Source organism: Panthera leo, chromosome E1 (assembly GCF_018350215.1).
Source record: "Panthera leo isolate Ple1 chromosome E1, P.leo_Ple1_pat1.1, whole genome shotgun sequence".
In the NCBI taxonomy this organism is placed as follows: Eukaryota; Metazoa; Chordata; class Mammalia; order Carnivora; family Felidae; genus Panthera; species Panthera leo.
In genome coordinates, this window is record NC_056692.1 from 48,663,865 (window position 1) to 48,681,942 (window position 18,078).

General features: G+C 42.2%; 1 protein-coding gene across 3 annotated transcripts in view; it reads left to right on the forward strand.

Moving 5' to 3' along the window:
- Positions 1-18,078, forward strand: part of CEP112 (centrosomal protein 112) — a 412,041-nt gene that overhangs the window by 175,281 nt on the left and 218,682 nt on the right. For all 3 annotated transcript variants that reach the window (XM_042916491.1, XM_042916492.1, XM_042916494.1), the window contains one exon: positions 6,160-6,267. In XM_042916491.1, coding sequence (XP_042772425.1) covers positions 6,160-6,267 — 108 coding nt within the window. The remainder of the gene's footprint in view (positions 1-6,159; positions 6,268-18,078) is intronic.

Sequence of the window (18,078 nt, forward strand, 5' to 3'; positions counted from 1 at the left end):
AAATGCCACAGTGTCAACCGGATAGCCATGTGGAGGGAAAAAAAAAAAAAACAATCTCGTCTCTTACTTTACCCCATTCACAAAATCAATTCCAGGATTATAGATGTACAAGTGATAGGTAAAACAATAAAACTTTCAGGAGAGAATGTAGAAAATTTTGATAGTTGGAACCAGGTAAAGATTTTCTAGATAGGAAACGAAAAGGCATTAAAAACAAAACCCCAAATATTGTCAAATTTAACCTCACTAAAATAAAACAAAAACGAAAACAAAAACACCTTTTGTTTATTAAAAGAGACCAGTAGAAAATGGAAAGGCAACCTCCGAGTGGGAGAAGACATTTGTAATTCAGATATTGAACCAAAAATTCATATCCAGAACAGATTCAGAATTCTCATCAACCATTAAGGACAGATACCAGAAATATTATGTTTTATATCAATTTATGGTTATTGCTCACAAAAGAACTATAGATATAATCAATTAATGTGTTGATTGGTTTTCCCTGTTAGGTATATTAGTTCCCACTGAGTCTTTAGCCAAGCACACATACAACGATCTGTCTTTCCTCCCATTTATATCTATCTGCCTGCCTGTCTTGATTGATCAATCGATCAATCGATCGATCTGAGCATACTTGAAGAACAGTTTTTCATAGTTTATCTGCATATGTATTAAATACAAAAATATATTTTGAACTGTATATTTCTATACAAATGTATGCTTATTGTAGTGTGAATTGTTCATGTTGAATTACTCAATATAATAACACAAGAATACTAGAGAAAGAGCGATAACTTACGACCCTGTTTGACAGTGACTGCCAAACGTCCATTCCTGCTTTCTTACTCATGGAGCCCTGATTTGATTTAAGGTGGCCTTAGGCACAGTTTTCAAACTGCAGTCTCTCACCTTGCAGATGGAGCTTACCTTTTAATGCAGCTCCAGTGAATGAGACGCAAACAGCATAGTTAATTTGCTGTTGACAAGAACTTGCAGGAACGCTCCTGAACAGGGCATTCAGCTCCGCCAACACGGACCCTTTGCCCTTCCCTTCCCAGATGTTCAGAGCTGCAGAAGCCATTTTGCAACTATTAGGGGCAGGTTGAATTGCAGAGTCCTTAACCCTGACATCTTTGAACTGCCAATGTAACAGCCTCTTTCTGAACTTGTGGCACAGGAAAACATAAAGGGCCTATGTTGTTTAAGCTATGCATGGTTACTTGGGTTTTCTCTTACATGGAGCTGAAGTAATGAATGCCTGAGGCACCATACAAGGAAAACACAACCCCCACTCCTTTTTAAACCTCTCCTTCCTTCTTTAAACACTAAACGTTCACAGAAATGCACCCAGACCCTTTTTGCTCCTAATTTGACCACCAAGTTTTACTGTTAGGTTTTTTGAAGCCAGAGTTACACAATAAAGGAGTGTTGTTGTTGTTATTTTTCTGACGCTTGAACGGAATGGGGAATGATGTATGAGGAAGCAGAATCTTTTGTATCTATGGCAACTGAGAACACTGTGTTTTTATACAAGCTAAGTATTTTACAAGACTTTTTTTATTTTTTTGTTAAATTGTTGAAGGAAAATGGAGTGGGGCCTTGCATTTTCGGTCAGTATAATCTAAAATGACATGCGTTTCGTTTTCTTGTATTAGTTATTATTTACTTTGAATGTGTCTTACCATTTAGGTATAAGAGGTCTTTTTATGTGCTTTAAATTGTTTTCTGTTTTGATTTTAGAAGATACTTCTGTTTTTTTTCTTGAAGATATTCTGGGTTTTTTTTAGAAACTTTGAGTACATAAAGCTTAGTTTTTATTTCAAATTCTGAATATTCAAAATTTTAAAATACTTATTATTTACCTTAATATTCAATCTGTACCCAAGTAAAATAGGAACCTAAGATCAATTTCATATGAAGATCTGTCTTAAAATTACTAAATAAAACAGGTCTTCCCTCCTTGGTTTACCTTCTCTTTTTTCTTTCCCCTTTGCTTTTGCCAATCATTTTATTCATCCTTAAGGATTAAAAAAATTGTTTTTAATGTTTTATTTATTTTTGAGAGAGAGAGACAGAGCGTGAGCAAGAGAGGGTCAGAGAGAGGGAGACCCAGAATCCGAAGCAGGCTTCAGGCTCCGAGCTGTCAGTACAGAGCCCGACGCGGGGCTCGAACTCACGAACCGTGAGATCATGACCTGAGCCGAAGTCGGACGCTCAACCGACTGAGCCACCCAGGCACATCCCTAAGGATTTAATGCATATTTATTCTGTGCACCATGCTGATAAATTAATAATTAAGATAGAAGAGAATTATAAATCATATTTCCTTCTATTTGCTGGCTCATGATCTAGATGAATAAACAAAGTTCACACGTTTGAAACACTTCCACATTACAGAGAAAAACAGAGTGTCCTATGAAAATAGATCCTTGAGCATTGAGAGAAGGAAGGCATTAATGTTGGTTGGTGGGATTAAAGAATACCTCAGGGGCGCCTGGATGGCTCATTTGGTTAAGTGTCCCACTTCGGCTCAGGTCATGATTTCACAGTTCGTGAGTTCGAGCCCCGCGTCGGGCTCTGTGCTGACCGCTCGGAGCCTGGAGCCTTCTTGGATTCTGTCTCCCTCTCTCTCTGCTCCTTCCCTGCTTGTGCTCTGTCTCTCTCTTCGTCAAAAATAAATAAACATTAAAAAAAAAAAAAAGAACCCCTCAGAGAGGAGAGAAGACTTGAGTCAGCCTTGAAGATGATCCCTTTGGATGAGGAAACAAATGAAGGGACTTTCCAGATAGTGCAACGAGCAAAAGTCTAAAGAATCAAGAACAGACTTGGCTTGTTTGGGAAATGCCAATGATACCAGAGTTTGGAAAGGCCAATGATACTAGAGTATAGGGAGTGCCCGACTGCTCGGGACAAATTAAGGAGTTTTCTGTGTGAGGTCTACTGTGAAAAGCATTGAAGGAGAGAGAGCCTTGACACCCACATCTTGAGTTAGAGACGAAAGAAAGCTCTTAGTACGGAAGGCTTGAATGTGTCTCCTTCAGTAATTCCTTAATGAATTTATTGTTGGCCACAATACTACCTGTAGATCAATAGCCTTAGAACACCGATCGTTGAACTTGGAAGCAGATGACTCAGTGTTATTAGGGTTGCACAGAGAAATCCTTAGGCTAAATCTCGTGCCGTTATGTAGATACTCCAGACTTCACTGTGAGAAACAGAAACTGCACTGTACTGTTGGGTAGCAGTCGTGAGCGGCCATATGCATTTTGTTCTCGTCCAGTGAAACTGGCTGCTCTTCAGCGAACATTTTTGCCCCTAGAGAATTAAGGTTTAATGATCATGTCTGAATAAATGCACTTGAACTGGGAAGGAAGCATTCTTAGGGTTCATTTTCCCCAGTATTCATGTTTTGTCTAATCCTAGCAATTACCAAAAGGTAACCTGAAAGAGAGCATGGTGTACAAGCTGAAAAAAAAAGAAATATCTCAACCTACCAGTGAAGCAGAATAATAAGTAATAATAAGCAGAATAATAAGTGAGAATAATAAGTAAGAGGAGCCAGTGATAGGATGATTGTCACACTAACTGACGATTGTCTCAGAAAAAAAATATCTTCTGAGGAAAAACTAAGCCAGGGAAAGAAAGACAAATGAGGGGCACCTGGGTGGCTCAGTCAGTTAAGCTTCCGACTTTGGCTTAGGTCGTGATCTCACAGTTGGTGACTTCGAGCCCCGCGTGGGGCTCTGTGCTGACAGCTCAGAGCCTGGAGCCTGCTTCGGATTCTATGTCTCCCTCTCTTTCTGCCCCTCCCCCACTTGTGTGTGCGCTGTCTCTCTCTCTCTCTTTCTCTCTCTCTCTCTCTCTCTCTCTCAGAAATAAACATTAAAAAAAGACATGAAAACCTGCACTATGAATATAAGTTGCCATTTTCATGTTATCGATGTGGAGAGATTTTTCATTACCAAACGTAAGAATTTTTCTTTCTTGCCACCTATGAGCGACCATCTGGCAAGAGCAAGGATAATAATACATCATCTCTAATTTTGTATGTACTAGAAAGCATCAGATCCAACGTGATTTTGTATTTGTTACAGAGAACCTGGCACTATTAAATGTTGAAAATTGTTTATTCAGCAAATCTCAAACCTAGCTGCATATACTTGGTCTGTCTTGGGTTTTTTTGTTTGTTTGGTAGTGGTTTTTTTTTTTTTTTTTTTTATTTGATTGGTATTTACGGAGTCCCTAGATGCACCAGGCAGTGTGCCAAATTGTTGGGATACATGAGTGAATGCGGGGTTGCATTACAGTGGGCAAGGCAGATGTTAAAATGAGCCCTAGATGAAGAAGTCAATTGCGTAGGGTACTTGAAGGTTATATGTTCTATGGTAAAAAGGAACAGTAAAACAAGGAAAGGGAGACTGGGAGGGCGGGGGGCAAGGCTGCAATTTAAAATAGGGTGGTCAGGGAGACTTCAGTACCAAGATAACATTTAAGCAGAAACTTAAGACTTTGAGAAAGAAGTCATGTGAATATCTGAGGAGAAGCTTCCAGACACCAAGGCGAGAGCATCTCTGGCATGTCGTCCACCCAGCAAGGAGGCAGGTGGGCTGCAGTGGTGGGGGGGGGGGGTGGTATAGAGTGGTGGAGGTGAATTGAGAGGGGTACCTGGGATTGGATCACATGAGGCCTCATGGAATGTGGTGTTGTGTTTGGCTTTTAATTTTTTTTTTTTATAATACAGCTTTATTAAGATACAATTCACATACCAGCAATTAATTCATTGTAAGTGTCCAATTTAATGGTTTTTATTATATTCAACCTTCCGTAACCATCCCCACAATCAATTTTAAGTTTCCATTGCCCCTCAAAGAAATCTGATACCCTTTAGCAGTCAGCAACCCACACTCCAGCCCCTCTCACTCCAGGCAACCAGTAATCTACTTTCTATGGATTTGCCTTCTAGATATTCAGTAGAAACAGGATCATATAAAACATAGTCTTTCGTGACTGCCTCCTTTCACTTAGCGTAGCATTTTCAAGGTTCATCCGTGTTAACGTGTGTTAGTATTTCATTCCTTTTCATGATTGAACGATACCCCTCTGGGTGGATATACAACACTTTGTTTATCCATTCATCAATTGATGAACATCTGGGTTATCTCCTCTTTTGGGCTATTAGGAGTAATGCTGCTATGAATATTTATCTGCAAGTTTTTGTGTGGGTGCGTGTTTTAATTTCTCACCCAGGAGTGGACTTCCTGGAACATGTGGTAAGTATGTTTAACCTTTTGAGGAACTACCAAACTATCTTCCACTGGCCTTCCTACCAGCAGGGTTTCTCCACATCTTCACCAGCTCTTGCTATTAGCTGTCTTTTGATTCGGACCATCCTAGTGGGCGTCAAGTGGTACGTCATTAGTGTTTTAATTTGAAATCGCCTAATTACAGTGATGTCGAACATCTTCTCATGTGCTTGTTGGCCCATTGTATATCTTCTTTGGAGAAATGTCTTTTCAGTTCCTTTGCCCATTAAAAAAAAATTTTTTTAACGTTTTTTTAATTTTTGAGAGCGAAAGAGACAGAGTGTGAGCAGGGGAGGGAGACACAGAATCCAAAGCAGGCTCCAGGCTCTGAGCTGTCAGCACAGAGCCCGATGTAGGGCTCGAACTCACAAACCGCGAGATCATGACCTGAGCCGAAGTGGGAAGCATAACCGACTGAGCCACCCAGACACCCCTGCCCATTTTAAAATTGAGTAAAATTGTCCACTTCTTACTGAGCCATGAGCAATCTTTATTCTTGATACAAATCCCTTATCAGATGTATGGTTTGCAGATATTTTCTCCCATTCAGCACACATCTAGGCCTTAAAAAATCTTGTTGAGTAAGTATTTGAATGTTCAAAATTATATTCGCATTACAATGTTACTATAGAATTAGAATTTAGTTAATTATATATCAATGCTAATGACTTAAACTATTAAATATGAGTAATAAATGGATAGAGCTTTCATAATCTTACCATCTTTAAATTCAGTATTATGATTGGTAGGGGGTGTTTAAAATCTGCCATTTTAATGAATGGGCAAATTATAAAAACATGGAATGTAATTAGTTTTTTGTTTAAAAAATACATTTGATTTTTAAATCTTACAGATGGAAAAAGTAGAAGCAGATCTAACCAGATCCAAGTCTCTTCGCGAGAAACAGTCAAAGGAGTTTCTATGGCAGCTGGAGGACGTCAAACAACGATATGAACAGCAGGTTGGTCTTTCATTTTGATGATGCCTTTGAATTTTTAAATGCATGTGCAATCTCTCTTTTAAAAATCTCATTATATCACGGACACCTGGCTGGCTCAGTCAGTGGAGCGTGTAACTCTTGGATCTCGGGGTCGTGAGTATAAGCCCCACATTGGGAATAGAGATTACTTAAAAATAAAAAAATTTTTTAAGTTTATTTATTTATTTTGAGAGAGAGAGAGAGAGGGAGGTAAGGGCAGAGAGGGAAGGAGAGAGAGGATTCCAAGCAGGCTCCATACTGTCAGTGCAGAGGCCAATCAAAGCAGGGCTGAAACTCACAAACCGTGAAATCATGACCTGAGCCAAAATCCAGAGTTGGACACCTAACCGACTTAGCCACCCAGGTGCCCCAAAAATAAAATTCTAAAAAAAATATCATTATATCATAAAATCCCTGCCCAGTGAAAATTTTACTAAGAATGTTGTTACCAGTGTATGGGAGTCATTTAAAATAAGATCTGTTTCGGTAGAATCCAGAAACAGAATTTTAGCTGTTCGCTGAAGTCTGTTCCGACAGTTTATCCATCTGCATGTTGAATTGAAACATTTATTGTGATTCCTGAGTCCTTCTGTTCCTGGCAGGGCCTAAGTGTGACTCACTCATTTATTTGAGAAGCGGTTTTGGGTGCCCACCATGTCCCGACCCTGGACGGAGCTGTCAGCAGGACCGACAGTGTTCCTTTGCTCACAGAGCATACACACTCCACTTGGTGCGCAGCCAACCCATTAATAAAAAACCAAACAAAACCAAACAGATGAGATAATTTTGAAGAGTGATTTATGAAGTCTCGAGGAGGTGTGTACAGAGGCCTCGTCGGGGAGAGTCGGGAAGGGGATTACCGGCACTGACAGGTGGTCAGGGAAGCCCTCTGAGCAGGGAACTTTGTGCTCAGAATCTTGAAAACTAGGACTGAGCGAGCCATGAAGCCTCTGGAAGAAGAGTATTCTGGACTGAGGGAGCAGTGTGTGCAAGGATCTGATGAGCGCCAGCTGGGAGCGTTCAAGGAACAAAAGATGACAGTAAAGTGGGGGAGTGCCTGGGTGGCTCAGTTGGTTAAGCGTCCGACTTTGGCTCAGGTCGTGATCTCATGGTTCATGAGGTCAAGCCCGTTTCAGGCTCTGAGCTCACGGTGTAGAGCCTGCTTCGGATCCTCTGTCCCCCTCTCTCTCTCTGCCCCTCCCCTGCTCTCTCTCTCTCTCTCTCAAAAATAAATAAACATAAAAAAAAATGACAGTAGAGGCTGGTTCAGCATGTATGTAGAGAGGAAGCTTCTAGCTGTAGGAGATGGGGTGAGAATTTGGCTAGGACCAGGACATCCGGGGTAGTGTCTTTTCTAAGAATGTAGTCCAGCTAATTCTTGGAATATTTAAGATGGCTATTAATTTTTACTTATTTGTCTAATTTATTTCCCTAATTTCCTTAACATCTGGAAAAAATGTTAATTAGCTTAATCACTAAGAAAAATTAAAGATAGTATTTGAACCTTTTTATTCTGAAAACCTCAATAATTTTTTTCATTATTGTATTTTCAATTCCTTATTAAATGGGTACTGCATCAAAAACTAATTAATCCCTTGTGATTACTGGATTCAAATCCCTCTCCGAAGTGATAGCAATTAGGGACTCAGTTGAGTTCCATGAAAAGAAAGTCTGGTCTGACATGTGACCTGACTGTTGGTACGTTGTTGTTGCTGTTTTCATCTTAAAATGTTGGTAAAAATACCTGAGTTACTTTGACAGGAATGGTGTAAAGGCAAAAGAGTTCCAAAGACAGAAGTTTGCAAATCGGTCCTTCTTTGTTATTGCCATCATCTGTATTGTCCTGCTCCATTCTGCTTCAACACTTCCCTAAAACGTTACATGAACGTGACCTTTTGGGCCCATGCCCATTTCTTCCTTCTCTGACATTATGGCATTAATCACCTCATCATTCCTTACACTGAAATCAGCTCTTGTAAAATACCATCTAGAGCTGTTCTTAATCCAGAATGGAGTACCAGGGAGCAGAAACTGTCTCTTACTTTTCTTCCAGCCTCAGTTACATTATGTTTCTGTGATTGAGCCGATAATAGAAATACATTATCGAATTCATTATTATTTAATTGACTTGTGTGGGAAGTGGGGATAAGAAAGAAACTGAGGTCATAGCCAAATATAGATAAGAATATTAAGAATGGGCAGTAAGTGTTGCATATTGTCATGTTCTAGTTACAAGTATAATGGAGGTGATTCTTGGATTGAAAGCGATATTAGAAGCAAAAACAATAACAAGAAAAACGTTACTTCCTCTAAGTAAACTGGTGGAGGAACAGGGGAGAGAGACACAGATATGACTCAGAAACTGTTGTGTTTCAGGATGAGTGTAAGGGGTAGGAGCATTTTCTTGGAGAGTTTAAAAAATTGTATTTTCATTTTGATGGTAATTGTGTAGGTGACGAATTTATAGCCAGAGATAGCCACGTGACTCCAGCGCCTGATTTGCATTATGTTGTGATTGTTTTCGCAGAGCTCTGGCTTTTTAAAGTTGGACACATAAGGAAAACCACCACGGAAAATTAACATTTGACTAAATAAAACTTATTTTAAGTTAAAAAAAGGAATAATACTTGCAACAAATGCGATAGGCAAAGAATGACTCTCTTATGAAATTAATAAATTTATAACAAATAAAAATAATTAGCATTTAAATTAAGTAATTAGCACAAATCATAAGAAAATCATTAATGTCCCGATAAATGACCTGGCAAAGGACCGAAGGAGATAAGAAATGAATAAACGACAGTGTAGAAACATCTACAGCCTTGGCGTTAATAAAAATGCAAATTAGAATTAACAATGATGTGCCATCTAAAGTTGGCAAAAGTTTAGTGAAATTTGTACTTTCATATATTGCTGATGGCATTTAAATTAATATAGCCTTTTTGGAGAGGATTTTGGCGCTATCTACCAAGAGTCATAAAAAGTGTTTACACCCGCTGGCCCAATTATTGTTAATCTCAGACAGAAATAGTCAAACAATAATGTCAATTATCATTTAGGTGATGGAATCACGGTTGGTTCTTTTTCTACATTCCTTACTTTCCACATCATGATAGCGTCTTTTTAAATGTGACAGTCATGTTTTTAGTTTACGAATAAACTTACATAAACTTCATTTGAAAGAATGTCAAGTTTCAAAGTCTTTTCTCAGAATGATCGTTTTAAAAATCTACCAAAGTTTATCCTTTGTATAGTCTTGCTTAAAAATGCTTAATTAGAGGAATTAATTAATCTTTTAAAGAATTGATGCTATTGATAGAAACTACATGCTGTTGCATTAATTTTTCTGTATTTCACTTTCATGAAAAAGGGATAAATGATACAAGCGGTATGCAAATGCATAACAGGAAATTAAAAAAAAAAAACACCTCGCACAAGGATCCCTCAGGTCTTGGTGATTTCACCCAGTTTGTTCTTCCTATATCTGTAGGCCTGTTTATTAGACTTGAGAATGGAGATCCCAGGCAGTAACTTGCTAGGGAAAGACAAAGGCAAGAATCTGAGCTAGGAGATTTTAGGAGAATATTTACCAATGTGATAATGTACCAACTTTTTAAAACCTTTTCCAGCAGAAAATTCTGTTAACAGGAACAGTATTCCCCTAGACCTCTCCAAATTGTTAAGATTTTTGCTGGGAAAGTTTATCATAAGCAATGATAAGCATGTAGTTGTGGTCCCTGCAAGCTAGCGCAAGTTCACTAAAAATGCAGCCGATTAAACTAAGCTCATTTCCTTCTTTGAACAGGGGGGCCAGGCTGGTAGATAAAGAAAGGGGAATAGATATAGTATAACTGGACTTCGCTGAGCCATCTGGCAAGGTCCCTCACAAAGGCAATATGGGAAAATATGGTTTAGATATTGGTGCATTTATGTGGTTAAGTGAGAGTTCAAAGGGCCATCTCTGAATGACTAGTGTCGACCTGAATTGAGATTTCTGAGTGTGTCAGTCACTGGATGATGATAAAGAGGTAAAGTTCCCTGCTTCCATAGAGCCCAGAGGAGTAGTTAACACGGAGGATAGGACAATCAGTTCTCTGAAGCTTTAAACAGCTGAAATTAAGATGATTAAATTTATTGGGATTGAATATAAAATCCTATGCTTAGATGATACAATCATCTGCAAAAAATATGAGGCAAGGGTCGGGGGTAATGTAAGGGAGGGGCATAAACGGTGGGGACAGCAAGGAAGACAGAAAAAAAATGCCTGGGATGGTGGGGATAATGGTCCTAGCACATTGTTTACGTATCGGGTCACATAAGAAATAAGTCCGTTGTGGTCACGTCTTAAGTAGGACACCGACAGACAGACATGTTCAAATGAAAGTCTCCAGAATATAGAAAGGCTTGGAACCATCTCAGAGGAGATTTGCCGAGAGAAGACAAGAAATATTAGAGATATTAGAAATATTAGAGAATAGCAGATCTGTTTCTTTTTATTTATTTTTTTTAATGTTTATTATTTATTTTTGAGAGAGAGATGGACTGTGACAGAGTGCAAGCAGGGGAGGGGCAGAGAGAGAGAGGGAGACACGAAATCTGAAGCAGGCTCCAGGCTCTGGGCCCGATGTGGGGCTCTAACTCACGAACCACGAGATCATGACCTGAGCCGAAGCTGGACTGAGCCTCCCGGGCGCCCCCACATCTATTTATTTTTGGAGTCAAGGTCTGTCATACAGGAAATCTGAGGACTGGTCTGTGTGGTAATATCCCAACAGCCAGCATTTGGTAGCACCTGCTCCGGGCCATGTATCTCTTCTACACGGTCCATGTGAATTGAGCCGTGTCCCCCCTCACAGGAGGGGGAGGCAGAGACCATTACTTGTCATTCCCATCTTCTAGCTGTAGAAACTGAAGCACATCCTCTTAAGTAACCTGAGGTCCCGCACACTTCACAGATGAGAGAATCAGAACCTGCACCAGAGCCACGCTCCGACCCCCCTGGCAGTTCCGGGGGGCAGACACTGAAGCCATGTGTAGGTAGTACTGTGAGGCATATTTTGAGTCATTTTGAAATAGTCCTTTCCTAAAGAATTATTCAAATGGGCAATGGTGTATCTCGTGAGAGAGTAAGTTCCCCAGCCCGAGCCTGTGGACGTGCCCGTCGGGCGTGTTGTGGACGGACCCTGTGCCCTTGGGGGGGCTGTCCCAGTGCTAAGGTCCCTTCCAAATCCAGTGTTCGGTGACTTTCTGTTCTTTTGCCTGATTAGACCGCAGCCCATCTGTGCATCTCTTGACAGACATAGATCTCTTGTAGGTGTAGACGAGTCGGCAACACCACCGGCTCGTTGACTTACGTACCTGTCTGGCTGGACTTCCTTATTTCAGGGCTTCTGCTGACATTCAGGTCCGAGTGTGACGATTCTTCTATTACTTTGTCTGACTTTTCTACAACGTGTGAGATCTTAAGTGATATGGCTAATAGCATTTCACACTGGAAGGAGATGTCAATGCTCATCTCCCAGGCCCTTCTTTCTCAAACTGGGGTAGTGAGTGAGCCACGGTCAGGGCGTATGTGAAGCTACCATACAAGCTTCCTGGAAGGTTCGAGTCACCTGATGATTTTGTGGGAAAGCAAAGCAGTTTTACTATTGAGGGCACCATCATATTAAAACAAACATAGACTTTCCTGTTTTGTAAAATGCGAAGTTCTCATGAATTTATAAGATAAAATAGGGCATTTCAAAGAAACTTCCAGCTTACAGAGGCTGCTTCAGGCTATGCCCTCAGATCCCCCCAGAGGGCGGAGGGGGGTTGCTATTCATTTTCACTGCTGCTGGGGGTACTTCGGTGGAATAGTTGTAGAAGCACTTATCTAGTGTAATCCTCACTTAAAAAAAATTTTTTTTAAATGTTTTATTTATTCTTGAGAGACAGAGAGAGACAGAGCATGAGCATGGGAGGGACAGAGAGAGAGGGAGACACAGAATCTGAAGCAGCTCCAGGCTCTGAGCTGTCTGCACAGAGCCCGACGCAGGGCTCGAACTCACAAGCAGTGAGATCGTGACCTGAGCCGAAGTCGGACGCTCAACCGACTGAGCCACCAGGCGCCCCGGTCCTCACTTTTTATCATGAGAATTGACATCCAGAGGAAATGAACAACTTGTGCTTGTGGGGCCTCAGTTTCCTTACTTGATTTTCATTTTTGAGTCCCTCTCATATAGAAAACATCATGCCAGTAGCTGCAATGAAGTGAGAAAAGCAAAGTGGTATTTTAAAATATTTCAGCCAGAGTACAGGCATAAAGTGGGCAGCTGTGGAGAGAAAAACATCAAACACATGGGCTAAACACTCACACAAATATCCTGTAAAGCCCAAGCTTTCATCAAGATTTCCTGTTTCTTTCCTGTATAACCCATTGGAACAAAAAGACAATTCTAATTGTCTGCACAACCCTCATTCAAGCTGGAAACAAACAGCAAACCAGGCATGCTAGGATTTCCTGAACTATGGAGATTTTTTTGGCAGTCCCATCAGATCATTCTTTAGTCTTATATTTTATATCTTCTCTTTTCACTACAAAGCCTTTAAAGGGAAATGTAGTTCAACAGATAAACAAGTGGTCGAATTCTTGGGAAAGAATAGATGGTTATTGTCAATGATTGTTAAAAAACACCGAAGGGCCAGCTGCTTACACGTCACTATTATTTGAAACTTAAAAATATTTTGGCAGCAAAGAGAGTGTAAAGATGAGACAAATTATACCAGGTAAGTAAGTAGTTGGGAAATTTTACGATCAGTTGAGATACTCAGTTTGCAGCTAGCCTGTGCTTCCCAGGTTTTTCCCCTGCAAATGTTTTAGTTTTTTGTTATCTCAATTTTTTTTTTTTTTTTTTAGCTTCATTGGAGAAGGAGACAGTACAAAGCAAGATGTGGAGGAAGAGAGTGAAGGCACTGACTAGTCAGGGTGCACTTCCCGCGCCCCCCCCCCCCGGCCCCGCCCCCACAAGGCGGAGGTGTGCGGGCGGGGACCCCAGCCCAGGGAGAGGGTGTTGGCATCAGAGCGGAGGGGTAGGCCTCTGCTGTAACTAGTGAAAAGAGGAGGGAGGACAGATGCACAGAAGTTTGTATATCTGCAGCAAGGAAATGAGGACACTCTTGTTCCTAAGAGGTTTTCCTTTTGTGAGAGAGGAGGCGAGATGCTTTGCTGAGACTGGAGGAATTATGTGGGCGGCAGGGCTGAGAGATGTGGGGATCGTGTGATATTGTTGGGGAGATGGCATGACTGATCTGACTAGGACAACCTGGGTGAAACTTCTTTTTGGCACTGAGGTCCCCGATGAGGTTAATGACCGTGAATTTGGGGGTCTCTTCAAAATGGATTTTCATGGGATTTCTCGCTTTCCGAACATGCAGGAGCATTCATTGTACCTCGGGTCCGCTCTGTCATTCTCTTTGTCATCGTCCTGCTCACTTATCTTACTCTTTTTAAGTCTTTTGGCTCGGCTTTCCTTTTCCAGTTTGTAACCAATAATTTTTGAGCCTAAGCTACGTATCAGCCACCCTGTTCTCTCCGTGGTGGTCGAGGAAGAGGCATTCTTGATCCATTACTGCTGCAAGGCACACATTGGTCCTACAGGCCATGGGCAAAGTGCCAGATTCCTGGACGTGAGCCTGTGGCGCCACAGAGGCTGGGCCTGTGTGTCTGTGGCCTGGGTCCACAGAATGAGCGTTGATGCTTCGTGAAAGGTGCGTACAGCAGGCCTCTTCCTTTCTGTTTGCTTGCTTGTTTGGAACTTTCCTCATCTCAGTTAAGACAAATGGCCCTTTTATCTGGAGTGGGAATGAAGAGGGCGATGGTGAACACATCTGTTTTCAGTAACTGTAATGTGAAGCATGTATGTTTCATTTCAGGGGTACTTCATTTGAACAATGGTTCCTAGATAGCGGTATGGCTGATTGAGGATTCCCATTCCCTAGATCCCTTAGGAGTCTAAAAGAGAAGCAGTGACTTTCCAACCATTCATTATTTAACGTATGTTTATTGAGCAACTACTTTGTGCTAAACACTGTTCCAGGTGCTTAGGATATGGCAGTGAACACAATAGTCTCTATTATTACGATAGAGGAGACAACAATACCTCTCTCTCTCTCTCTCTTTCTCTCTCAAAATGTAAGGTAAGATAATGCTAATTGCTATGAAATAAAGCAAGATCAGATGTTGGAGTGAAAGGGCTATCTTATATAGAGTTGTTTCACAGAAGGTGTTATTTTTGATAAGGTCAGTGAAAGGTTCTAAAGAAGTGATGTTCTCTATAAAGAATTAAATTAAAACCTGCATGAAGGGAAGGAGGAGACCACACAAAACTTGAGGTACGGAGAGAATATTTTGCGTAGAAGGAATGGGCTTGTATGTGGCTGGCATGGAGTGAGTGAGGGAGAGAGTGTTAGGAGCCAAGGTCAGGCTGTGGACAGCTTGCACCATGTTCATGTCCCACTGTGGTGGGAAGCTTCGGTTTTATTCTGATGATGGAGAGCCGTGGGAACATTTGAGCAAGATCTGATCTGCTTCTTAAAACGCCTTCTCTAGCTGCTGTGCAGAGCATTGATTGTAGGGGAGGCAGGGAGGCCAGCCAGGAGACGAAGGCGGTGGTCTGGTGAGAGACGACCCTGTTTTGGACCCAGGGGGGTACGCTGGGGGTGACAGCAAGTGGTCAGATTGGGCCGTATTTTGTAGGAAGGACTTGTTAATGGATGCGAAATGGAGTGTGAGGGGAAGAGGGAACTCAAACACGACTCCTGACTTTCCCAGCCCAACAACCAGGTGAATGGTGGTGACAGACACAGACCTGTGAGTAGAGAGAGAAGAGAAAGGAGGTCCCAGGGCTGAGCCCAGGGCTACTACAACACCTGGAGATGCGGAGGAGGTGGAGGAAATACCGAGACCGGAAAGAACAGCCAATGAGGCAGCAGGGAGACTCGGAAGGTCTGTTTTCCCATAAACCATGTGCAGTGAGCGTTTCAGGAAGGAAGAAGTGAGTGACCTCTTGTTTCAGGTGTTGCCAAGAAGGGAAATCAGATGGAGACGGAGAGCTGGCTGACGGACTCGGCGAGAAGGTCTTTCGCCACCTCATTCAAGGCCAGTTTCAGTGGAAGGCGGGAACAGAACCCTGAGTGATGGGGCTGGAGAGAGAATGGGACGTGAGCACCCCTTTTGGGAGATTTTGAAGGAAGGGAGCTGAGAAATGAGGTGGTAGCCTGCGGGGCATGCAGGGTCAACGGGAAGGTTTTAGAAAATGAGATAGGTACGAAGGTCCGTTTGCTGATGACCATGGTCCGTCGGAGAAGACGATGTCGGTGATGCAGACCCTGGTGGGATCATTGTGAGAGCAAGTGCTTGATTTGGCAAGGGGGGATGGCACCGGAAGGTGGGGCTCTCCTGAGGTGGCAACAAGGACGGCCACCCATTTGAGTCACAGGAAAGGCAGAGGCTACCTAGGTAGGTAGACATGTCAACGTGATGATGAGAGGAAGCCATTCCCTTCAAACTCTTTCTGTTGTTTGTTCCTGAATGCCACCTGCTTCATTCAAGATGATGAATGATTGTGAAGCATTATAGTAGGTGGTGTGTGGAAAGTAAAAAGAAAGTAAAGGCACAGTCCATGTTTTGGAGGAATTTATAACCTGGTTGATCTCTTTGTCCTTCTGAAGCCCATACCAGCCGTAAATCCCACGCTAGCCAGAAACCCTGATGACTTTTGTATTTCATATTCATTCTGCAGCAGTGATGTGCCAGATTAAGACAAACTGAGTGCATTTTAGAGGAACAGACATCAGGCAAAAGAAATTGAAACTAAAACGTACAGTGAAGGCATGTTTTCCCCCCAAATCCTGAACTCTAAGAGAGTGAATTCTCAGTTAACGAATTTTCTCAATTTTGAGTGGCTTAAATTGACCATCATTAAACCGTGAAGAAGAATCTTGAAATATTGGACTATCTGAATGAATCCTTCCTGGGTTTTAACTGAGATCTGGCAGATAAGGACCCAGAAAATAGTAGCCAGTTTTCCAAAAAGTTGTGAAAGCTCAAGGTCATTGTCACTCATGACCCGCAGGCGCCGGGAAGGTATTTTGCAGTGTTCAGTGGGAAAGAAGGCTGCAGAGAAGAGTGCTGGCTTCCGATACTTGCAGCATTTTCCTTCCTTTCCTCTGTGGCTGCTGGTGCGCTTGCGGCCTTCAGCCCTTAGGTATCCTAAGCTTTAGGAACGTCAGCTCGCTCTTGTCCCCGCTACTGATGCCTCAGTAGAGAGGAAGAGGGGAAGCAGCTGCACGTGCTGGCGGGCCCTCGTTCCATCCCGAATAGCAGTTAGCACAGCAACACTAACCTTTAAAGAGAAGAGGACTTGCATTAACTACACGGAACCGTTGACAGATTCCGTTGATGGCTTCTTTGGTTGTAGTGGACATCTAGTCCTAGAGCCCCACGGCCACCCGCAGGTGACAGGTTCTACTTCTGCTCTTGACACACGGATGACTTTGTGCTTTTTTTTGTCGTTGCTGTTGGTGCCTGTTTCTGCGAAGATGTTGTTCGTGAAGTCAGACTGTGCTGTGGCATTTTCTGTGCCAACTTGTGCTGAATTTTCACTCTGACTCCAAAGGCTCAGAGCAGATTGTATATGTCCTTAGGTTTATCTTTTCTTTTTTAAAGTTCTTATTTGAATTCCAGTTAGTTAGCATACAGTGTATTATTAGTTTCAGGTGTACAATATAGTGATTCAACCATTCTGCCCATTGCTCAGGGCTCATCATGGTAAGTGTACTCTTAATCCCTGGAAAATCCTTGTTTTTTTCTTTAAATGGCTACCTCTTCAAAGTACCCCTTGAACTATTAACCCTATATGTATGTAATTACTCACAATAGTTGAACTGACCTTCGTCTCTCTTTTTAAAAAGGTAACACATTTCAATAGTTGGTTTTACGAGGCATTGGTCTTCCCTACAACTTTACTCGAGCTGAACCAGGCTGGGGGGATCCAGAACTGCCATAGCGTAGTACTGAGGAAGAGTTCAAAAAGTCTCAGGAAAATGAGAATATTCGAATGATACTGCTACTTTAGACCAGATAACCTACTCCGCGGGAGGGCCTAGAAGATACTGCCTTCACTAAGGTGTTGAGGAATGCACTGACAGTGGGGGCACTGATACTGTTGAGCAGCTACGCGGTGGCTTCCTCCACGTGCTGGCACCTGTCGCGGGAGATGCTGCCATGGAACTGGGCTGCCTACTTCCAAGAGGATGGTAGGGTTCCAAAATGGCAGACGCCAGTTGGAGGTGGGGCACTTGAACGTCAGATGGAAGGTAGAAGTGATTCCTCCTATGGGCCCCAAGGCTAGGGAGGCAATCAAGGTGTCTAGTCGGGCAGGGCTATGTAAACACAGATGGTGCCTACAGCAGTTGTCCCGGGGGATAAGAGAGACAGAGACCAACGAGAGTACTCCTTGCACAACATCAAGAAAAAGTCAAGAGCTGGTGAGTGAACTTTAGACAATTCTCCACTTGAGTGGAAAATCATGGTCCTTCATCCAGTTTCCAGATCTAAGTTCATAGTTCACGGACCCTTGATAAGGGTTCTTACAATGCCAAGTAAATATCTCCCCAAGGGGAGCTGTTGCCAGCTGACATGGTACATACAGCACACAGTGGCGGAAGCAGAAATTCCCCTGGAGTCTTATTCTGGAGTGACTCCTGTTAATGTGGTATGAGTATAATTCCAGAAATTTCTGAGAGATGGATAAA